Source organism: Aedes aegypti, chromosome 2 (assembly GCF_002204515.2).
Source record: "Aedes aegypti strain LVP_AGWG chromosome 2, AaegL5.0 Primary Assembly, whole genome shotgun sequence".
Classification (NCBI taxonomy): domain Eukaryota; kingdom Metazoa; phylum Arthropoda; class Insecta; order Diptera; family Culicidae; genus Aedes; species Aedes aegypti.
In genome coordinates this window covers 94880823-94906324 of record NC_035108.1, presented here as the reverse complement: position 1 = coordinate 94906324, position 25502 = coordinate 94880823, and the positions used below count along the sequence as shown (strand labels likewise).

Sequence of the window (25502 nt, the reverse complement as noted above, 5' to 3'; positions counted from 1 at the left end):
CTGATGAAATCCCTGGGGGAACTCCTGAAGGAATCCTTGGAAGAATTTGTAAAGATATTCTGATATCTTGATGGAATACCTGGATGAAACCGAGTTTAATTTGCTATAATAACTCCTGATTCTAGAGGCCTTCCTTAGCCGAGTGATCAGAGTCCATAGCAGCATAGCAGCATAGCATAGCATAGACTGACTGTACATGTCAATGGTTGCTACTCCGTGATTGATTGGAACTGGTAAGAATTGCACTACGATCCAAATGATTAAGAAATGGGAGTTTCCGCTTACTCTCGAAGTGCAATTTTAGCAGAACTAATATTATTGATCAATAACGGCGCCGGCCAAGTCCTTACAGTCAGTTGGGATGGGGAAGGAATGTTAGGGTATAATGATTGTTGCTTCTAGAGACCGATAATACCTCTGCATCTCCACAATCACCACGGGAAGGGTGTTTATTAGTGAGGGAGGAAAAGATCTGGGAGTCACCTCTGGTCGGTGATGCGATCCATGGACAAGGGGGAAATATACGACTTATATTTAAAGCTAGTTTTGTATTTTTGTCCCGGGAAGTTTTTGGTAGAAGCTTTAAAAAATACGTCAATATCTATAATGTTGAACAATTCAAAAGACGTTTTTATAAATGACGAAAACTGAAAATACCTGTAAATATTTTAAATTATATGAAACAGGAATAATGCCGACACTTGTAGTAAAAAACCATACATACATGTTTGAAAATTATATATGAGTACAGTCGACTCTCCACAACTCGATATTATATAACTCGATATACTCTATAACTCGATGGATTTTTCGGTCTCTTCAAATTCCCATACATCATGCTCTCCATAAGTCGATATTTCTAAACTCGATACCTCCACTAGTCGATGTCACGTGTGAGATAAATTTCCCTTTACGCTTTCAAGAAAAAATGTGTTATCATAAGCATGAAACGAACTCACCAGTTGGTAATCCATTCTCAACTGAACACAAAACTGACACTGACAGCAAAACTTCTTGGCGTCCCGAAAACAACCCGTCTTGCTTGGGCCTTCCCAAATACCTACCCAGAAAGACGCTCCAGAACAGGAAAAAAAATTCTCCGGCGACGAAAACACGCGCGAAACCGTGAGCAAGCAAAACCTTGCTGAAGGTTTCTGGTTTAAAGTTCCGGTCGGTCCAGGATCTTTTCGTAAGGAAAATTTCCTTGACTTCCCTGGACATAGGCTTACCAGAAGGATATTTCAGAAAGGAGGACATTTTGAATTACTCGGTTTGAAAAAGGAGGACATTTCTGATTTTGGCGAACCAAAAAAGTTTTTTTTATTGAATTGAAAGTAATAATTTTGAAAAAAATACTTTTTTGTTGACAGAACTACATTATCTACTAAGATAAGTTCTGATAAAACAAAAATAAATGTGTTACCGCGCTTAACACCTACCCAACCTTTTTGAATCGCGGAAAAAGATATTTGCTTCTTAGCACCTTTCTCGAGTGTTTTTGAGCATTTCACCCTGAGTTTTATGAAAATGAAGTCCAAGTTTTTATAAGAAAACAACAAAGAATTTTTTCAGAATCTAACTTGTCCCTCAAAGTTCTGTTCATGATTCTAAAAGAGTGATGATTGAGAAATCTGTCTAAGACTTTCCAAGGAATTTACCTAGGTTTAAATGAAAATTTTGCGCAGGATTTAGTGAAAATTTTGCATAGCATTATGCCAGAATCTTGCTTGAGATTTGTTTTGTAATTCTGTCCAGGAATCTGTGGAATCGCTGTCTAAGTGGGGTTCTAATACAATTCTGAACAGGAAAACACTCAAAATTTTATAAGAGTCCCACTTATTGATATTGTGAGAATTCAATGTTTATTTTATCGTGAATACTGCTAAATATTTTGTAAGAACCCTGCCCAAAACTTCTCAAAATCCTGCACAAGTTTTTCACAAAATTCATGTCAATGGTTTTGTGAGAATCATGCTCAAAATTTGTCATGCAATCTTTCTAATATTTTAGATAACTTTACCCAGGGTTTTGCTTGAAATCTTCCAATAATTGTGGAAAATTACCTACACACTAAGATTTTTTTTACGGATTCCTGTGAAATTTCACCGAAATCTCAACAGCTGAACATTCGGTGAAAATTCACCGAACAATCTGTGAAATCGTTGAACAAAATCATAAAGAAAAACACGAAAATGGTCCGATCGAGAATTGAACTCTCGATCTACCGATCAGGAAGCAGGCTTGTTAGCACTACACCAGCTTTCACTGCTGATAAGTGGTGTGCTAAAAGTTGAACAAAAGGAGCTGTCAAATGATTTCACAGAAGTTCGGTGAAAATAATGCTTTCACCGAACCGTTAGTTGCTATTTTACAGAATTACGGTACATTTGTTTGTTTTCACGGATTTCGGCGGTAAAATAGTAGATTTCACAGATTTTGTCGATAAAATATTAGATTTCACAGGAAAATCTGTATTTTTGTTGTTTACAGTTCATATTCGGTGATTTATTTCACAGTATACTGCGATTTATTCAAAGTGTGTAGGCAGCTCTGCCATAAGGGTGAACTCGCCTGAGGTAAAAAGCTGCTGTAAAAAGACAACAAAAATAATTTTCTACAGTGATACCTCCATGAGTCGATGTTCCAGGACTCGATATCGACTCATGGAACCATACTAGAAACAAAATTTCATGGTTACTATGATGGTCCCTAGAAGCAGCTTTCCAAAGGATTGCTGTTCCATTGCTCGATATTTCCATGAGTCGATGGTCCCTTCAATATCGACTCATGGAGGTTTCACTGTACTTTCTTTAACATAAAATTTAAAATAAGAGCAATGACGTCTTTTGTATTAATATTAAGAACAAAAGGTGTAGCTCTTGCTCTTAGAAGTCCAAAAAGTTTTAATTGGTGGTGTTTTGCACGAACAGAACATTCATTAAATTAGGCCGTTTTCAGATCGTCAGAAAAGTGAAAATTTGTATAACGATTTTGTTTTGCTTGAATAAATAGATTCGTACTTTTCAGAGTAAATAATGTCTAATTTCAAAAAATGATATTTTTTTTAACTTAAATAAAGGGTGTTTGCTTGTTTGATGAATTTGTCAAAATTTAGGTTAAACATAAATGTAAAAATGTATTTTGGAAAACTCAAAAGCATTTCAGCACTCCAATGATCCCCAGACAGCATGCAAAAGGTTCACTGTTAACTGAAAATGCTCAGCAAGATGACTTAACCGAGGAAACAAAACTATCCTTTTTTCTGCAATCAAATGTTACCTACGTGTAAAGTAACTAATAATACTGATCCATATACAATTTGAACGTTTTCAAAAATATTACAAACACTAAACTTTACATTTCGTTTGAAGTAAAATCTCCTCCATCCTCATCTAAGGTATTCCCAGAAAAAGTGGATATGATTTTCAATATTACATTACTTGAGAAAAGGAGGACATTTTCAGCCCGTGGGAGGACATATGATCAAAAAGGAGGACATGTCCTCCCAAAGGATACCATCTGGTAAGCCTACCTGGGCATAGAGTATCATCGTACCTTGCACACGATATATGAATGCGAAAATGGCAACTTTGGCAAAGAAAGCTCTCAGTGGAAATGCCCATTGAACTCTAAGCTGAGAAGCAGGCTCTGTCTCAGTGAGGACGTAACGCCAAAAAGAAGAAGAACTCAGAGGAATCACTGTAGGAACTCCTGATAGAATCCCATGAGGAATTCCAGGTGAAGCTTCGGAAGGAATTTATAAAGGAATTCTTACAGGAATTTCTTGTTAAATCACTGGACAAAATGTTGAATAAATTTCTGGAAGCACACCTGGTGGAATCATGAAGCAGTTTTGAAAGAATTCCTAAAGATATTACAAGAGGATTACCTGGAGAAATCCCTGATGGAATCCCACATTCAGGTACAATCCATGGATGGATTTTTTGAATCACAGTTGAAACTGCTGATGGATTCACTGAAGATATTTCTGGAGAAATTGGTTGAGGAATAATTAAAGAATCCTTGGTTAATTTGCTAAAGAAATTTGACATGATGAAGTCGATGTTCGTGCAACATCCCTACAGACGGTACGATCGGTTCGTCGAACATTTGGCTCCGCCCACCGGTGGTTTGAGCAAAATCAAACTCGTTTGATTTTGGCCGACCGATTCGTCAATCGTCAAATTGGTTTCAAAAACTGTCAAATTGGTTCGTCAAACAGCATCACACACGGTCAAACATAGCACCAACATGAGCATCAACCTGGGGGGCGGAGTCAATGTTGGTCAAACCGTCTGAGCGTCTGTGGGGTGCATTATGTGAATAAAGATGACAAGATGCAAGTTTGTCAGCATTTTGTCACTTCAAATCGCTTGGCAGTGATACAATCTTGCGTCATGAGGTGAAAAAAATGCTGACAGACTTGCATCTTGTCACTTTTATTCACAAAACAGAGGATCGATGAAGAGAAATCGACCATGCGACTTACTTTAAGTCACTTGAAAGACCTTTCAAGACGACTTTGAACAAGCGTTCGTCGTCATAAGTAAAAATTTGTGCCTCTTCTGTTCAAGATGTTTGAAAAGAAGTTCGCGATCTTTAAGAGTTTCTGGCAAAACGCGAGTCTTCTTTTTTGCGATTTGGAAGGAAACCTTGATTCCCCTAATGGAGTTCAAGATCTCCTGCCTAAATCCCCCAAATTCGGAACAACTGACCACGATAGGCGGCACTCTTTGCTTCCTCACTTGAATCAAAAAGCCTGGGCTAGAGGCTGCTTCGGTTTGGTGTTCGGAAAATTTGTCTAGAGCATCGAACTGATTGCTCATTTCTATACAATTATTCATTTCACCCTTGGAAGAAAGTTCGCTTTCCGGAGAAACGTCCTTTCTTCCATTCTTGCCACGTTTAGTGACAGTTTTAAATCCCACTTTTTTGGAAGAAAGTTGTGAAATCAGAGATTCACCCTTTCTTTTGTTTGTTGTTGCAACCATGTTTAGTGAATAAGAAGACGTGACCTTCGAAAGGATTCTACCCCATTACCCCGAATGCCATTGACCCGAACGTCATTACCACGAATTCCAAAACCCCGAATGACCCATCACCCCGAATGACATTACCCCGAATTCCAATATCACGGAGAAACGTCAATCAAACAAATCTAAGATTTTATTAACATTTTGTAACAACATATTATATTTCATTTGCCGTAGCAGTTCAGATTTTTTACAGGTGAGTTGATTTCACCTGCTTATAAGAGAAAAAAAACGCTTTGAATATACTTAACCTAACTTAACCTAAACATATAACGCATTAATCGTGGCAATAGGCAATAGGCAATTTTTGCCTGAAATTATTAATTATTTTATTTGACATTTGTTCCAATGTTTCAACATTGGATATTCTATGTAACTCATTGGTACTATACCAGGGAGGAAGCCTCAGAATCATTTTCAAAATTTTATTTTGAATTCTCTGCAGAGCTTTCTTCCTGGTATTACAACAGCTAGTCCATATTGGTACAGCATACAACATGGTTGGCCTGAAAATTTGTTTGAATATCAAAAGCTTGTTCTTAAGACAAAGTTTTGATTTTCTACGCAGGTAACCATTAGGCCGTAAAAATTGGCATAACATCGGTTCTATAGTGTTATAAAGAACTTCTCTCACAGAGCCTATAAACACTATATTCCTCTAAAGTGCAGCATAACAGCCACTTTTGGCGAATTATTTGGCCCATATACTGCCTGCCCCCACTTTCAAACCACGCCCGTGCAATAGACGTCAAAACATTTTTCAGTGGGTAGCACCATAGACTTAAAAAGTAAGACATTGAACTGTCGAAGAAACGCGTTTAATTTTTGGGGGACCAGTCGGGTACCCAGTAAAACCATTTTCCGTGTAGTTTTTTTTCCGTGCATATCGAATTTCCAGATTGACGTTTCTTGTTTTGACAGTTCGTCGTCGGTTTGCTTCGAAATTTGTTTTCTTTTTCTCGTCAAAGACTGAAACTTGTCCGCGGCTGAAAATTTGATTTGCATCAAAATTAGTTAGTTTATAATTATATTCAGAATCAGTTTGTTTTTCTATACATTTAATTAAGATCGCGAGAATCGTTCGGACGAGTTCGATAGCGTCCGGGAGTACTTTGCCTGGAAGGGACTTTATGTGCGCTTGTGGTTCCGGAATATCGACGAGTACCACCTGGACTTCCAATCCAAGGCTGGAATCTACGACATGTTGGTATACTTCGTTTCGGAACGGGATGCGGATTTTGCGATCCGGAAGTGTCACCGAGAGATCTACAAGGGGTACCCGTTGAATGTGTTCCCCGGGCGGGAATCGGTCTATTTCGATCCCAGTCGAAGTCTGCAGGCCACCAGGATGAAGAACGAACGGATCTACAGTGAACTATTCTTCGAGAAACACGTCAAGTTCATCCAAAAGAGTACAGTAACCTGTGCGGTCAAGTTCGACACCAGATCCGGTGCCATGGAGTTCGCCAGCACTGCCGATAAGGCCAAGGTACAATTTGGTGAACGCTTTTTCGAGTTTAAGCCCGCCCCCCAGAGGCTACGGAAGCAGCGCTTCCTCGAACAGGACATCCTAGACCAAATCGAAACCTACCTGGCGTACCATCCGAATGCCCTCCAACTGGATCCCAACGACAAGTACGCCAACATGTTGCTTATGGACGAACGTCCGACCGTTGATCCGAAACCGAAACAGCCAGTTCTTCCCCTGCGTAGAGGACCCACCAAGCAGATGCAGCAAAAACGAATTGAATTGATTTCTCCGAGGAAGGAAAACGGTTCATCCGGGGAAGCGAAACGGGGAAGCAATTCCTTCGAAGAATCAAAATGATTCTTCCGGAGAATCGAAAAGATTTCTATTTGCCTTCTCAATGGCAGCTAGTTAATTTGCTCCAAACTGATTTGCGAAAATCGACTCGCAATAAGTCACATTTTTTTGTCATTGGTGACTTTAATGCCAAACATCGATCATGGAATAATTCTCAAAATAATTCCAACGGCAGAATTTTATTTGATGAGTGCTCTTCAGGATATTTCTCAATTCAATACCCTGATAGCCCTACATGTTTTTCCTCTTCTAGAAATCCATCTACGATTGACTTGGTCTTAAACTTAAAGAACCTTCTGGTCAAAGATGTTGCGTTGCCTACTTCCCAAACTCCAAAATTCCCTCGGTGTATTATGGAGGGTGTGAGTTTTCAAACTTATGCTGGAGACTTGGCCCCTGACCCCCTTGTACATCAATAAAATAAAATAAAATACTAATCCAATTGAAAATCAAGTTACTCAGGAATTCGAAATTATTCTCAATCAAGAGAACGTTTTCGAAAATTCCTGGGAGACTGATTTGGAGAAGAAGTGAGAACTATTATTAAAAAATTCAAAAATATGAAAGCTCCTGGCGATGATCATCAAGAAACTTCCAGAAAGTAGCTTATCATTTTTAGTTGATATACATATTCTACAAATGTTTTCAATTAGCATATTTTCCTGACAAATGGAAAAATGCTAAGGTTGTTCCAATTTTAAAACTAGACAAAAATCCTGCAGAAGCTTCTAGCTATTGTCCAATCAGTTTGCTTTCCTCCATCAGTAAACTTTTTGAAAAGGTCATTTTGAACAGAATGATGGCCCACATCAACGAAAATTCAATTTTTGCCAATTAACAGTTCGGATTCCGCCATGAACATTCGACCACACATCAACTTTTACGGGTAACAAATTTGATCCGTTCCAACAAATCTGAAGGCTATTCTACTGGTCTTGCTCTTCTAGACATAGAAAAAGCATTCGACAGTGTTTGGCATGAAGGTTTGATTGTTAAATTGAAAAACCTTAATTTTCCAACATTCATTGTTAGAATAATTCAAAGTTATCTGTCAAATCGTACACTTCAGGTTAATTATCAGAACTCCAGATCTGAAAGACTTCCTGTAAGAGCTGGTGTTCCCCAAGGCAGCGTTTTGAGACCAATATTATACAATATTTTCACATCTGACTTACCTGAGTTACTTCAGGGATGTCAAAAATCTTTGTTTGCGGATGACACAGGCCTCTCCGCCAAATGACGAAGCCTGCGTGTCATCTGTAGTCGATTACAAAAAAGTTTGGATATTTTTTCTTCATATTTGCAAAAATGGAAGATTTCTCCTAATGCTTCCAAAACTCAACTAATAATATTCCCACATAAACCAAAAGCTCTTCATTTGAAACCTTCAAGTAGACATGTTGTCACGATGTGAGGGGTTTCAATACATTGGTCAGATGAAGTTAAGTATCTAGGGCTCATGCTAGATAAGAATTTAACTTTCAAAAATCACATTGAGGGCATTCAAGCCAAATGTTACAAATATGTAAAAAGTCTCTATCCTCTTATTAATAGACAATCAAAACTTTGTCTTAAGAACAAGCTTTTGATATTCAAACAAATTTTCAGGCCAGCCATGTTGTATGCTGTACCAATATGGACTAGCTGTTGTAATACCAGGAAGAAAGCTCTGCAGAGAATTCAAAATAAAAATTTGAAAATGATTGTGAAGCTTCCTTCCTGGTATAGTACCAATGAGTTACATAGAATATCCAATGTTAAAACATTGGAACAAATGTCAAATAAAATCATTAATAATTTCAGGCAAAAATCGTTACAATCTTCTATTGCCACGATGAATGCGTTCTATATTTAGGTTAAGTTAGGTTAAGCAAATTGAAAACGTGTTTTTTTTTCTTATACGCAGATGAAATCAACTCACATGTAAAAAATCTGAACTGCTACGGCAAATGAAATGTAATATGTTGTTACAGGGTGTCTACTCATTTACAGAAATAAAATTCCCTGATATTTCCAGGTTTTTACAGGTTTGAAAAAAAAAATAATCCCAGATTTAAAAACTTCTCCAAAATACATAAATGATTGACGAATGGCTACATTTAGGGCGCCCATATCAAATATAGGTAGTTTGACTTAGAAAAACTTAAACCAAAAAAAAAACAACTAACGATAAATTTCAAGGTAGGTATTTTTCACTTCAATAAAAAATATGTCTCAAATGTGTAAAGAACGTACAAAAAAAAAAGAAAAAAATAATAATTTTTATTTAACTCTCACGAAAAACAAGAATGTTTATAAAATGATCTAAAAGTGTCTTTAATAATCTAAATCAGATATGAAAAATATTCTATTTGATCTTAAAAAAACCCTTTCCCTTAAAATGGGATTCAGATTTATGCATATCCAACGACGTACCCAGAATCTTTCTCTGGAGGGCGTTCTGTATTTGTTCCTTGATGATATCTTGGGAAAATCAGGGATGGTAGCGACTGATAGTCTTGGCAATAAGAACTTTAGAGAACACTTGCTTAAAAAACAAACCTTAACCAAAAAGAGAATGAATTATGAATACAAAAATAAACAGGAACCACGACATAAAAGTTTGATTCGTCATTTGAACAGACATTTCTATAAAAATCTTCTCAAGACTTTTTTTTTTTTGCTTGTTTTGTAAATTTATATTTTATATGTAATTGGCTTGTTTAGGGGTATCTTCTTTCTTACATATTCTGAATCTACGCTAAAAATTGAACTAGAATCCAAAGTTTCAGAATTTTTCGTGACCTGGAACCATTTTTAAATCACGTTCGAAATTAGTATGGAAATCAGTTTTGAATCACCCCTCGGCAAATTTTACTCCGGGACGAGCTGTCATTATGTAAATTGAAATGTCATTGAGTCGACGGATTGAAATCTTTTTTAATCATTTATAATATCAAAATAAAGATATTGAAGCGCAATAAAATCGTGTTTTACTTAGAAAAATGTGCTCTTTCGATCAAGCTACAAAGAACCGGAAATTTTTAATCTCTAAACAACCCAATTCTTCCAAGAATTGTTAACAATTTTTCAATAATTCTATATAAGAAAAAAAATGTTTTTTTTTATGATTAAAACTAGGGGAACCTGGTGTGGGCCCAGATAGCCGTAGCGGTAAACGCGCAGCTATTCAGCATGACCATGCTGAGGGTCGTGGGTTCGAATCCCGCTGGTCGAGGATCTTTTCGTAAAAGGAAATTTTCTCGATTCCCAGGGCATAGAGTATCTTCGTACCTGCCACACGATATACGCATGCAAAAATGGTCATTGGCACAGTAAGCTCTCAGTTCATAACTGTGGAAGTGCTCATAAGAACACTAATCTGAGAAGCAGGCTTTGTCCCAGTTGGGACGTAACGCCAGAAAGAAGAAGAATAAGGGGAACCTGGTCCAATTCGGACCCTGTTCTAATTCGGACCATCAAACATTTCTCAATACTAGCGCTACAATAAAGATCATGTGTACCGTTTTTCTACTCACCGTCTGGCTTGGATCTAACACAATAAATTTGACGCCTTTCAGTTAATTCGTTTGATTTTTATATTAGTTTGTTGTTTTGAAGCGCTCTAGTGTGCTATCGGTTAGAATTATTTCCAAGCTTCTGTAATTGACAATAGATCTCAAATATTTCTGTGTTATTTTTTAATCGAATCCCCCAAGTCTGAGCTTTCATCTGACTATATGGTTTTGATATGTCCATGTACCGTTTTTGCTCAACTAGTTTGAAAATCTCAAAATGTGTGTTGGTCTAATCCGGACCTTTTAATATGGTTCAATACGGACCTCTTGATTTTTAACGAGCAGTCAGTCTATTTTATAAGTTCCACCCCGTGAAAATCTTCTCGACTTGCTAGAAAATTACAGAAGTTGTAATATTGATGGATGGTGCTTTTGTTTCTGTTGCGGTCAAGAAAATGTCTTCGAAAAAATATAAGAAACATGGCAGACCAAAAAAAGGAATCAATAAACCAGCTACTTGAGAAGCATCTCCATTAAACATCCAATTTTGGATATAGCTTTCCAAATCTGTTTGACAATACAAAAAAAAATCTTTTACGAGTGCTGAGAACAAAACAAACAACTTTCTCTTACACGATATAATGTGTTTTGAACTTGAAAATTTGAAGTTTGGCTTCATTTTATAATCACTTCAATATAGCGTACTTTGACCCTGAAATGTATGTCGATACTTCTCCAACTTGATGTCCCAAGACAGATGCAGTCTCTTTCAGTTTCCCGAACAAGTTCACCTTTTAAACCCAATATTTTCATGCCATGACTCAATATGTTGAAATTTTACTGTATTCTAAGCAAAAATGGATTTTTCCAAAGTATTTTGTTAAAATAACAAAAAGCTCCAGAATTAAAAAAAAACGTGTTCTTTATCTCGGTATCTCCCATACACAATGGTCAGATTCAAATCAAGTTAGGGAAAGTTCAATGTACTCAATTTTTAACCAGTTTCGGTTTTAACCCATGTTTTATTAATGAAATTTACATTTTACTTGAGCTATTTCTAACTCGAACTAAATGGGAATTTTTCACGCATTGAATTACTTTTTTATGCTTGCAATTATAGAAGAAGTTCAACAAGCTTTGATACCAAATAAATTGGAGTTATATTGTATAACTACCATAGCAAAAAACGATAATATATAGGGTTGTCCGAATTAGAACACGGGGGGTCCGAAATGGAACAGAATTGGTCCAATTCGGACCTTTTGGAGAAGTTTGTTCAAACATGTCTAGTCATGTCCTGGTAGGAGGTATCACAAAACTCTCTGAGAGAAAAGTGCGCGCGCTAAATCAGGCTAGCGTCATCGTCGACGTAGTAAGATACAAACCGTGAGTACGTTCCACGAAAACTTGCATGCAAGAGTGTTAGCACGGACACAGAGAAGTTGAGTTAGAAATTCGCACAAGTTAGGGCCAGAAGTTCAAAGGGGATTGTAGAAGAAAGGCCGTCGGCGTGACCGATATGGAAACCTAGGTTATCAAATTATTGTTCAAATATACGTCCTACAGAAAGTCATTGTGTTAATGGAAATTTCGTGTTAGTTAGTATGGTTAAGAAAGTTCAAAGTCCTTTATACGTTTCGTAGTTCCGTTGTCTGTTGAATAATCCGTCTTCTAAAACGGAATGGGCTTGAGTGGGTGCGAGATCTCTGCCAGTGATGATACATAGGATTAGGTCGAGTTTTGGGACTTCGGTTGTTTGGTGGAATCTTTTGGTTATGTTCGTGTGGCTTTAGTTGTCGAAATAGGAGATTCCTTCGAGGCAAATTAGGATAACGAGTCTGCTTACTTGTTCCCGCGTATTGTTGAGGATTTGGGAGCTGATTCTTCGGTCAGTATCTAGCCGGGCAACATAGAACACGACGGGTGGTCCTCCTAGGAGGTGGCGCATAAGTCACTCGTTTAAGAAACCAGTCCGGAATCAGGTAGCAGACTCCTTGCCGCCATATGGCCGCTACAATATATCTCCGAGAAAACGCCAAACAAGATATTTATTGAATCTGTCCAGGACTTGACTAGAAAACACTTAAGGACTTCCAAGAAATTTGTGGCAAAGGTCGACGACTAGAAATGTGGTAAGACCTTTACGAAAAAAGCCAAGTATCTTTTATGGATTCCACTGAAAATCTTTTTGGCAATCCATTAAGTACCTTGTCAGCTGTTTTTCAAAACTGGTTCAATTTCGATTACCGGAAGGATTCTTGGTTCCATCAATAATTTACCATGAACTTGAATGAGAATCTTACATCTTCTAACCTATAAGCTTGGCGGGAATCCAAAAACCCTTCTAGGATTTTTTAAGGATCTCAATGATGTTCTATACGACTGCTCAATACCTGTGATTTTACACAGCACTAATAATTTATTTGAACATATTATAACGTATCACATTTGATATTCAATAATTATGAAACTTATATGCTCTATACTCATACGAATGAAATGCCGAATCAGTCCCCTGGCTGGACCATGACCTAGAGAATGCGATGTGTTCGATACATATATCGGAACCATTTGTTATGATCTGGAAAAATAAGAAATAAATAAAATAATCACAATGATTTGTATTTTTTTTTAAAGTAAGGTGCCGTAGCCGTGGGTGACGAAAATCATGTAGTTGAGGTTCTTTGATTCATAAAGACTCTAAATATAAATGAATGAGGTCGTTTATATTTTTAGACGAACTGCCTCCAATTATAAGCTGAGATTATTTTTGCGCAAAACTCCAGAAAAAAATATAGAAAAAAATACGAAATATTCTGTGATAATTTTCATTTTCATTTTGCAGCGTTTGGTGGGGCAACAAGAGCGCAAGTCAGTTCAAAGCCGGGGGCAGGGATAGGTAATGGCCGTAATAGTCTATGCGGACCACTTGAACACCATCGGAAATGATAGGAAGGGTTGGGGTAGGGTATAGGAAATTGGAGAAGACTTGACACAGTAATGCTATTTATGCTGCAAAATGTAAATGTGCTGAGAGCAATTTAATTTGAGTTTTAAAGTTTGGTTTGATTTATTAAAATTCCAAACAATTGTACAAGAAAGAATGAGCTGATCGCTTTATAGAAATTTAATAAACAACAAAGTAATAACAATATGAAAGTGATGCTAAGAACTGCTGATGGCACGATGTGACGCTTTAGGAGCTTTTGACAATTATTGAACATTACTATAAAGAACGCAATTCAATCGATGGTGACAACTTTACAAACTTTATCTGTGTTTATCATGTACAGATATAAAATTATAATTCAGTTCACTGATTGGCGGTGCTGATTTATATAAAAATATTTGTTATCATTCAAATGAAATGTGTTACTTACTCATGATGTTAATACTTCCCTGACCAGAATTATTCTGTTTTGAGCATCCTTTTCGAAGCTATTCTATCCAGTTATCCATTGACTGCTTACAATTCTGAAATTTTTCTTATTGTGCATGCTCATGCATTATATTAGTAATGATCATAATCATGCAACAGATAAGAAGGTGAGAAAGAGAGAATATAGGAAAAGTGATTAGTAATGAGTAATTATGTAGTTTTGTTAGAATAATAAACTATTAAACAGCACTAATGAATAGCTTAAAAAATGACATTACAGCATAGCTGAGCCTTTCGGATCATAAGACCGATGTATAAAAATAATTTGTTTCGAAATTGTCCGCGTGGTCTTCTAGTGCCCCTATTAGATCAGAACCAGTCATAGACATACATACCGAATGCTCGCCATGACCCTATGACCAACATTTGTATATGTATAGCCTTAGCTGCTGTGGCTTTTCTAATAGGTAGTTCTTTCACTCATTGATTGTCTTCAAAACCTTGTCAAGTATAGAAAATTGATTTTATTTCATTTATTGCTACATTGAAGCTACATTGTACTTATTGAGTATTAGGTATTATTTTATGTTTTTATCACTATTGATATTATCAAGGCCAGAATTCCCAGTGAGTGATGAATTTTATAGTACCAGAACACCATAGAAGATCGCTAAACATTACCTAATCATGGAACGGCTTTTTGCTCTATTATTTTAAGTAGATGCCATTGATCTTCCTTTGCTCTTATCCGCAACCCGGTGCACGCGCCCTGTTGGTTTTCGAAAACCTCACAGAAGATTACAAACCGTCAATGGCATTCCGAATTACTACCCCACATTGCACATTCAAGGGTCTGACTGTGCTCCTAACCCACCCTCAGTTTGTAATCTTCTCGCCAGTTTGAAATTATATTTTCCCGAAGTGAAATTAATTTTGATGAGTGATAGCGTAGTGCAGCCCAACTGCATAGTACAGTAGTTTAACCAGAATCTTTAGGTCAGAAGATAAAATCTAAATTTTGTAATAAAAAGGTTGCCATTGCTTTGAAATTTACCCAACATCTAATCAAAACTACTAACAACAGCGATCAATTATCAAAATTCATCGCTCCCTGGAAAATATAATCCCAAGCCCAGGGATAAGGAATAAACAGGAAATATTGGTGAAAAATTCTGTGGAAAAGCATCTGGAGGAAATCCTGGGAAAATCTTTGTGAAAATTACTGCATTTTTTTTTTCAACTCTGAAATAAACGTTTGTGGAAGCGTTGGATTGCACTAAAAATCGTTGGTATTATTCCTGGAAGTTTTCCAGAAGAATTTGGAAGAAAATTTAGAATGTTTACACTTATGTTTCATATGCTCATGAACGACACCCAACTGGAACTATACTTGCCTTTACCGATTTGGCAATCTGTTCGTTGTCTAAACATGTTTTATGCTGACGTTTTGATAGCGGCGCAGCCGAAATTTTTTTGATTGAATGCTACCATGTACTACTGCTTCAAAATAATTTCCCTGAGTGTAGCCGAAATTCCCTGAGAATTCCAGGTTTTTTCCAGGTTGAATCAAATTCCCTGATAATTCCAGGTTTTCCAGGTTTTTCCAGGTAGTTGACACCCTGAAAGTTCGCATTCCGGAGAAACGTCCTTTCTTCCATTCTTGCCACGTTTAGTGAGTTTTAAACCCCACTTTTTGTTTGTAGTTGCAACCATGTTTAGTTTTTTTTTTTTTTTTTTTTTGTATGGTATTCAGTTGGAGCTGCCTGACAGCTTAACTTGTCAAGGCTGAACCCTCGGTCTGGCTTTTTGCCAAGTTTCTCCTCTACCAGGACCAATACTCAGACGGACTAGGCAATGGCGCCCACATGAACACTGTTTTTTATTAGTATTGTGTCTTGGTAGTTTTTTTTTAAATACCCATATTCCCTTGCTTCTGAGAAAAGGAAGCATTGTGAAAATCAGCAGCTCCATCAGAATTTGTTTGAAATAGTAGTGTAGTAGTGTCATTACTAATACTGTCTAGTCGAAATGGTTTTGAATAATTTGTTATTTAAGTGCTATTCTGATTACTCCTGTCTTTTCGTAAGATTAGAGTCTTAAATGTCAATTGTCGTCAAGTATTAACAAAATTAGGCTGTTTAGTAGTAGTTCTAGTTAATTTCTTTTTTATTGTTAAAAGTATTTATTGGTCATTACGTTCATATATCCTTAAAGAAAAAAGTCACTTTTAGTCAAGTCATATTATAGTGAATATTTACGAGTAAAGTTACATTAGACTTCTATTACAGTCTCCTACAAGATTCACTTTTCGGTGGCAAATGCATTGCTTCATAACGCCTACTTTCTACTTATAAATTTTGCGAGAATGAAGCTGGAATTAGATTATTTATACCGTTGTTACAAGAGAGGTATTTTTTATTATGGCAATGTAAAAACCATATTAAAATAAGATTGACGCCACTTATTTCTACTCAGTGAATCTACTAATCATTATCCTCAGAGTAATATTCCCTACGTCGTATATGATAACGATGTTTCTAGCTAGCTAATAGTAAGAGTGGCTACGGATCATTCTGGTTAGCAAAAGGCAAACTGAACGTCGCGGATAGTATTAATGTCCACTTCGAATAGATTAATTATTTGAAATGGGCATCAATTCTATCAATGACGCAGAATGTCCGTTGGATCACATCCGAGATATTATTGCGTCTATGCCATATGAATTATGACGCGGCTATAAGCAAAAAATGCCAAAATGTGATACCACCACTACAGGTTACGCCTTTGGTTTCCATCATATGGGCTAATGGATTATGCCCTCCCATCGCGGCAAGGTCGCATAACCAAGGGGAGGGACTTTTTGTTTGTAGTTGCAACCATGGGCCCTATTCTGAATATCACTTTCACGCTCACTTACACTTCACCTTCCAGTCACTTCACTTGTTTTGCTCTATTCCCGTTGTCACGGACGGTGAAGTGATTGAAAATGAACTCAGTGGAGTGACAACTGAAGTGAAGTGGTATTCATAATAGCTTTTTTTATAGTGAGATGCCACGGATAGTCACCAGTTGCGTTGAATGGTTTTTGAACATGATAAGGTAATAGAAATGTCTTCGTTTATTATTTGCCTAATTAGAATTGTTCAATTTTGAATTAATGTATCGATAATTACATAAAGATTAAAGTACTGGTTTGTTTGGTGCGATTTTGAAAATAGATTTGAAACTTTCGCGCGGATATGAACTATTAAATTACAATCAGATTATCCAAATTATAATCAATAATTCGAATGACTTAACAGTTTTAATTGATTATGTAGAACATGAGATAAGTCTAACAAGAATTGCATTTGTGTTCCTACAAGCGTGGGATGCCTTTTGAATTTCATAGACAAGGATTTACTGGTTTGGTAGAGAATTAGAAAAAGGGTTTTGTCGACTACTAAATACTTCAATGTATTTCAAATAGTGGTGAACGCAAACAGGACTTCAATTATAGGGAATCTTGAATACATTTGAGATAGATCAATTTATCAGCTTTTAATTGTCTATCACGTTTAAAATATTAAATGTTCTTTTTAAAGTACAGAGCGCTTATCGGCAGAAGATCTAGCTCAATACTTTGTAAACAACAACTAAAACTATGCTAATTTTATTATTTTAAATCAGAAACTTTTTTAGAGTTGGATAGAAGAGATCAGAGAGACATCTTTCGATTATCATATACAATGATTCGTTGTAATCCTTTTTTTCAATAAACTTTTTATCTGTGAGTTTATTGAAAAAAGGCTGGTTTACTGCTGAACAGAAAAGTAATCGCTTATCTCGATGCGGGTGAAATTCAAATCTATTCAGAATTGTTCAATGCTTTAATTTTTTTTAATGGCAGTACCCAGTTGAGAAGAAATGTAAATTGAAATATAGCTCTTTGTTGAAAATATCATGATCCTTTCGGTTAAGAAATTTGAAGTTAACAATGAAACAATTTATGTTTTTGAGCCTCCTCCAGTAGCTCCAACTACGTAGTTATTATTCCCCTACATTTTTTTTACATGTGTAGGCCCACATCTATTGTCTAATTTGCAATTACACAAATGTTCATGAGATTTCTGTCAATAAGCAGAAATTTTCTACAGCGACTCCCGTTTGAGTTGACCTTTCTTTCCTTTGCGTATAGCGAGCGGAAAAAAAATTTGTTCGATTCTTGCCTCACATTCCCACAAAAAAATAAAGGCCAATACATTACTTTTTAACAGCAAATCGGGACTAAATATAGTGTTCTGCTTCCACGAATAACAAAAACATAAGATTAGTTAAACAAAAAGCATAAAAAATGCTGTTTTAAGCTTGTTCCTTTTTACGTGACAACTCTTCACCTACCCGAACGGTGGTGAAAAGTTTCCACTTCAAGTGATTGCTTTTGTCGATCTTCGCCGGGTAGCGTGCCATTCGTAATAGCTCGTGTTCATGCGATCTATCACTTGCGATGAACTTCTCCACATTTTCTCACTTAGGTGATATCCGTAATAGGAAAGTGATCACTTCACCTATTTGTCACCGTGAGTGAAATCCGGAATAGGGCCCCATGTTTAGTGAATAAAAACTAAAGAAGGCGAGAACTCCTAAGAGGTTTTTTCCCAAGACGATGTCCAAGGATCCGCTAGCTTTCGCTAACGGGTCCAACGAAATATCGAAGGCACGGATCCAAACAAGGATCGTGAAGGGATCAATAGTAGAAAAAATAGTACTGAAGAGTACTGTTTTAGAAGCACTGAAAAGTACTGTTTTATTGGTTTGGGTAGCCTTTGAAAACTTCCAAGAGCATAGAGGATTTGTGTACACACACTTTCAGATCGCAATTAAATTCAGATGCATCAAGTTCAAGCGTGTGCTATAATAAGGGCGTAAGTCGCATGATCAATTGGGTTTATTCTACGACTGGCGTGAGGTGACAATTGTCGGTGTCGTATAGCGAGGTGACAATTGTCGACTCGAGTGAAGTGACTCTCCATTTGATTTACACGGCGAGTCACTTCACTCGAGTCGACAATTGTCACCTCGCTATACGACACCGACAATTGTCACCTCACGCCAGTCGTAGAATAAACCCAAATTTCTCTTCATCGATCCTCTCTTCTGTGAATAAGTTTTAGTTAAGTGCGAGTTTTTCAGCACTTTTTTACCTCAGGACACAATCGCAGCGTCCTGCAGTGAAAAAGTGCTAACAAACCCGCATCTGTCACCTTTATTCACAAAAGAGAGGATCGACGAAGAGAAATCGATCATGCGATTTATGCCCTTATTCTAGCACACGCTTGAGTTAGTTTTATCTCAGTTAATTTAAGCAAAGCTTAATGCTGCGTTCACGTAGGACTTCTTAAACAATTCACATAAACGCATCTAAAATTTACGTGAAATCAATGCTACTAGCTAAAATTGAATTAAACTGCTTGCTATCCGGTCAAGCAGCACAATCGTTTTACGTGCCTATTCTGCGCGGCGTGTGAGGTGATTGATTCTTTTGAGCAGCTTGCTTCAAGCCGGAATCGTCTTCAAATTGCACATCATCCGTATCACAAAGATTTCCCCAATTCACTGGATAGCTCACTTCCACTTCACATACGGTGGGGAATTGTCATCGGTACCAAAGCCAGGTCTAAATCGGAACACGTTTTCTTAATTTTTGCTCCCATCATCGCCCGTCAGCTTCAGTCGCTTCACCGAAAGAACATCCGGCGGGGGGTGACGTGGTATCTATATTTTCTCCGAATGGTCCAATATTAACACACACTTCAGTTAGTTCTCCACTGAATGCAAACGGCAGGAACCGGCTTCCAAAAGAGGTGCCACACCAGCGGAAGAGGACTCCAATTCCTCCGGGTGGCAGTCGACTCCACGCGTCTTCAACCAAAGGCAAAGGTGGGCGCTTTTTGTATTCATGTACGGGTCCTTATCCTTAGTTTAATACCGAGGGATAGACGCTTGGAATCTGTGAGGGGGAGAATCAGAAAACCGGAAACGAAACGTTAGAAAGCTGACCTTGGTAAAATACAATTGGCAGGAATGAGGGGAAGAAACTTACCCAGTGATTTACTTGGACCTCGCACGCATCTTCCTGCGCTTACGCTTCAGCCTTCGCATACGCTTCTTACGCCACTGAAATTAGAAGGAAAAATGCCACCATTAGAAACAAGTTTTGAAGGTTCGATCACAACGTTGGAAACATCCGGCTATTCATCAGGTTGGAAACCGGCAGAGAAAAATCGATATCGTTTGAGGTTATGCGTCATTTACTGGATTTACACTAATTCCTTGAAATTTGGATTTGAACTCAATAATACAGAATAGAACAATCAATATTCACATAATTGAAGCGCTTTAAGATCCGTTTTAAGCACTAATTACTATGGAATTGATGATTAGACAGCATTAAAACAGATTAGACGCCAAGTTGTTCCGACATTTCCAACACGTGCAATTTTCTTGTATAAATTAACTAAAAATCCACACAAATCCAGTGATCCTTTGCCGGTTTCCATCAATTTCCACAGATTTTCGCACTTATTCACAACTATTCAAACAATTTCCAAGCACTTTTCCACCAAAAAAATCTCCTAAGTCTCACCTTAGCTCTCATTTTAGGGTTGGGTAGTGAAGAGACGAAAAGAACGTCTTCACCACTGGACACACGTTGAATGAAAGAGGAAGTTTTCTGACCTCGAGCTGGTAAGGTTGGCTCGCCTGGGTTTTCGTTTTGCTTCTTTTCGTTGCTTTGCCGCCGCCGACGAACGTCATACAAACGTCAAATGGGTAAAACGCATGCGCAGCTGTCATGCGCACCAGGAACGCAAACTAGTAGCGCCTCTGGCGGAATTCGGCGACGAAGTTGAAAGGTGTTTGGTTTGAAAGCACGTGGTCGGTGGAGGCGCGTGGTTCGTTATGCAATGAATGCTTTTTCGCAATTTCCCATCGTAAGCTGTTTTTCATCACTCCAATTTGTCATGTACTACTCTCCTGCAATGAATAATGCAGTCCCAACTAACAATTCAGAGCCACAAATGCATACATTTTCAATGTCTTAAGGTTGGTTTGCTACTGACAAGAAAAGGAATCGCCTATCTCGATGCGTGGGAAATTTCTTCCAAGAAATGGTCCAGAAAATCACATTTTTCTGATCGCAGTATGCAGTTGAGAAGAAATGTCATTTCAAGGGCTTATTCACAAATTTCATAACGCGGTAAGGGGTGGGTGGGTTGTCCTAACGATGTTACAGCTCATACAAAATTTGTAGAACATTCATACAAAATGCGTTACGAAGGGGTGGGTGGGTGTCAAAAATGTTCATTTTCAGCGTTATGAAATAAATGAATGAGCCCCAAATGGGGTGCTCTGTAGGAAATTTCTTGACCCATTCAGTCAAGAAATTTCTTTACTTTTCTTGAGCGAAACAGCACACTCAAGAAATCAGCTCCCTGGAATACAGGTGCAGTTGCACATACCTGGTTCGATTTAGCTATTTCATTATTTCCATTTGTATCATATAAGCAGTATATCATTAACGAATACCTTATATTAGTGTGGCTCTTATATATCATTTGAGTCACATTTAACGTATGTGCAAGCTTTATACCGTTCCAAAGCACATCGTGTAAACAAAAATGGCAGCTAGGGAAAGTTTTTCGCAGTTTCGCTCTGGAGTTGTGATTACCTGGAGGGTCCTTAGATGCAATAGAATGTATATGAGGTAAAATGGAGAACTTAGAGGATCAGAATCGAAGAAAGTATTGTGGTACCGGAAAAGGTAGCCAGCAACAACGCTACATGAAACGATACAACCAGGTAGACAATCATCACCTGATTACGATTGTCTACCTGATTGTATCGGTTGTACAGCTATCTTTCCCAGTACCATAACATTTAATATATTATTTCATCGGAATCACTAACAACTTCCAACTTTTTAAAAGTTTGGAAGTTATTTGTGATTTTTTTTTTCAGAATATGCATGGAGAAAATCATCCCTTCAAATAATGTGTATCTTAAATGTATTCGATAAAAGTGAAACATGAAATGTATGTGTTAGGTCCATTGATTACATTTGAGTTAAACATGCTATCAATGAAAAGAAACTTTGACGATAGTGTATTGACTTCGCACATACTCTCCATGTGCAAACCCCCATTGCAAAAATCCATGTAGGTTGGCACATGAATCAAATGAGATCTTTATCTTGAGTGCATACTTAGCTTTATACTTAAAACACAGACAAGCAGACGTAACACTTCGAACAAATCTCGATCAAAATCATAGTCACGAGGACATGTGCGCCCAATGCTAAAATTAGTGCACGCAAACAAATTTTGTTGTATAATCTACCGAATCCATGGTAGAATTAAGAACTGTACCAACAATTTTCAACCGACTACAAAAATCTGTTAAATTTGCTATAATCTGGTGAAAATCACTGAGGAGTGCGGTAAATTTGACTATGTCCATAGTACACTCAGAAACACGGGTAGTCACAGAATGACTAAATTTTAGTAATTTATGACTATTTTCTATCTGCCTCTCTTTCATCCTGCAAGGAATTTTATTCCTATTTGTCAATTCACCTGTCGAAATGACAGTTAGTGTGAAAATTCACAGCAGAATGAAAGAGAGGCAGATAGAAAATAGTCATTAATGCATAAACTTTAGTAATTCTGTGACTATTTTTATTTCTGAGTGTAGCAAGCATTGTACAAAGCATTGTATTCCAATCCGTGACACCCACCGTACAACACAGTGTGGTCAAAAGTATGATGCTAAACTTCTCCAATCATGAATGTTTCTAGTCAAAAATACTACAACTCTGGTTAAATCAACAGAAGAAATTTTCTTGTGTAGTGATGTTGACTATGTTTTGGTAGAATTAACAGATTAATGTAGTCGGTTGAAAATCGTTGGTGCAGTTCTTAATTTTACCATGGATTCAGCAGTTTCTACAATAAAATTCATTTCAGTGTGTGTTTGGCCGACAGGCCAACAGATGGCGGTAGTGTGTAAACGTCAAACGCAAACAAAAACGATGCGAGCGCTGCGGGTGGTGGATTGGCCACCTATCATATTTTTGAACCGATTGTTAATGATGGACAATGATGACAGTGTGACGTCTGTTTGTCTGTAGCAATACTTTGAGTTTTTCTCGAGTAAGTATTGAAAAATAAATCAAAATTTTCAACGGAGGAAATAAGGGTTTATTCACAAATTTCATAACGCCAAAAATGACCATTTTTGACACCCACCCACCCCCTCGTAACGCTTTTTATATGAACGCTCTCCAAATTTTGTATGATCTGTAACAACCAACAGATACCCACCCCCTTAAGCGTTATGAAATTTGTGAATAAGCCCTAAATATTCACACGTCTGTTTATATGGCAATTTAGCAGAAGCATGCACCTTGCATGCAATACACAATCCAATAGTATACGTTACATGTGCGTTACGTGTACGTAATATACAGCAAACATGGTGGGAGAATATTTTGGTTGGACAAAATTTTTAGGTGTGAGTATTGGAGGTCAAAATTTCCAAAATGTTTTTTAGTTTTTGAGATATATATTGTACGGAGATTTCCAGATTGGACACGGCGGTTCTAAACCGCCGTTCCTCAAATCGCCGTCCAAATCGTCGGTCGATGAAAGAGAGAGATGTATTCGAAATCGACTGAAACTTTGATGTTTTTTTATACACCGTCGCCGTTGGTGCAACACGTACGTGAGATTGCCTTTCACCACCACGATTTTTGTGTGATTTGTTTTGATTCCTTTTGACATTTTTTTTATGTTACTTATGCTACGAGCTGGAGGGAAGCATATTGGTAGGGGCGTTTTGATGCATATGGAAAATTTGTTTTCGGTAAATTTTTCTATTACTTCGATGTCAATCAAATATTTAGAAATGTGTTCGAAACTGGACTTCAATGTAGTGGTTATATCTAGAATCGTCACTTCACAGATGTTCTATGTTTATCGTGAGCAACTGCAAGCCACAATCCTATTGAGTTAGAGGATATTCATACCCCCTGAATGTATTGGAGTGCCCCTTGAAATTTACTGCTGATTTCGAACCAGCTCAAGCAATGTCCCTTCAAATCCATCTTCCAAGAAAATTCACAATATATTGAAAATAAAAAATCAGTCATTTTTATCGGCACACACTGTAGGACACAGCGCATTAGATTTTTTATTTCTAAAAAAATATCATAACTTTTGAACAGCTCAACCGCTTTACAATCTTTTTTCAGGAATGAAAGCTTAAGGTTTGAACTTTTTAGAAACAATATAAAACTATGAAAAACTGTACACGGAAAAAGTATAAAAATTCACTAAAGAACTTGAAATTTGCCCCCTTTGCTTTTCTTAAAAGTTGAATTCTTAAGCATTCATTCCATAAAAATAAGATTGGAAATCGGTTGAGCTGTTCAAAAGTTATGATTTTTTAAATAAAAAATCTACACTCAAGATAAAGATCTCATTTGATTCATGTGCCAACCTACATGGATTTTTGCAATGGGGGTTTGCACATGGAGAGTATGTGCGAAGTCAATACACTATCGTCAAAGTTTCTTTTCATTGATAGCATGTTTAACTCAAATGTAATCAATGGACCTAACACATACATTTCATGTTTCACTTTTATCGAATACATTTAAGATACACATTATTTGAAGGGATGATTTTCTCCATGCATATTCTGAAAAAAAAAATCACAAATAACTTCCAAACTTTTAAAAAGTTGGAAGTTGTTAGTGATTCCGATGAAATAATATATTAAATGTTATGGTACTGGGAAAGATAGCTGTACAACCGATACAATCAGGTAGACAATCGTAATCAGGTGATGATTGTCTACCTGGTTGTATCGTTTCATGTAGCGTTGTTGCTGGCTACCTTTTCCGGTACCACAATACTTTCTTCGATTCTGATCCTCTAAGTTCTCCATTTTACCTCATATACATTCTATTGCATCTAAGGACCCTCCAGGTAATCACAACTCCAGAGCGAAACTGCGAAAAACTTTCCCTAGCTGCCATTTTTGTTTACACGATGTGCTTTGGAACGGTATAAAGCTTGCACATACGTTAAATGTGACTCAAATGATATATAAGAGCCACACTAATATAAGGTATTCGTTAATGATATACTGCTTATATGATACAAATGGAAATAATGAAATAGCTAAATCGAACCAGGTATGTGCAACTGCACCTGTATTCCAGGGAGCTGATTTCTTGAGTGTAATGTGCTGAGACCTACAGTGTGTGCCGATATAAAATGACTGATTTTTTATTTTCAAAAATATATACAGGTCGGACTCGATTATCCGGAGTATCGATTTTTTTTCACTCCGGATAATCGTATCCTCCAAAAAATCGAATCATCAAGAAAAAAAATTGGAATCTTTGATAAAAGAACTTAAATGTTATCTCTTTTCTTTATGTTATTTATATTATGCGGTGGCGTAGCCAGAAATTTTTTCTAGGGACAGTAGAGATCTTTACAAGAAAACAATTTTTTTTGACCAGCATACACAAAAAATCACTTTTTCAAACCACCCTTTTCTCAAATACGTTCTAAACTGCAAAACCATGCATATTGTATATTGCAATACCAAATTATCTCAGATTTAAGCCTGATTTGCTACTGAAAAGGAATCGCTAAAGAAATTTCTCGTCGATTCCTTGCAGAAATTTTCTACAGCGACTCCCATTTGAACTGACAGTT

General features: G+C 37.1%; 2 protein-coding genes and 1 long non-coding RNA gene across 6 annotated transcripts in view; 2 read left to right on the top strand and 1 right to left on the bottom strand.

Moving 5' to 3' along the window:
• Positions 1–25502, top strand: part of LOC5575962 (sodium channel protein 60E) — a 798459-nt gene that overhangs the window by 653236 nt on the left and 119721 nt on the right. The window lies entirely within an intron of this gene.
• Positions 5815–12968, top strand: LOC110675786. The gene is made up of 2 exons (XM_021841571.1): positions 5815–6616; positions 12911–12968. The coding sequence occupies exons 1-2, from the start codon at positions 6235–6237 to the stop codon at positions 12946–12948; spliced, it is 420 nt and encodes a 139-aa protein (XP_021697263.1). The 5' UTR covers positions 5815–6234; the 3' UTR covers positions 12949–12968.
• LOC5565553 lies at positions 19411–20526 on the bottom strand. Its single transcript, XR_002499796.1, has 3 exons — positions 20360–20526; positions 19817–19890; positions 19411–19723 (listed from the first exon to the last, which is right to left on the bottom strand). It is a non-coding gene; the product is annotated as an uncharacterized LOC5565553 (long non-coding RNA).

Coding starts and splice junctions, on each gene's coding strand:
- LOC110675786 (XM_021841571.1), top strand. CDS start 6,235: ATGTTGGTATACTTCGTTTCGGAACGGGATGCGGATTTTGCGATCCGG. Junction 6,617..12,910: donor GGACATCCTAGACCAAATCG/AAACCTACCTGG, acceptor ATGTGTTCGATA/CATATATCGGAACCATTTGT.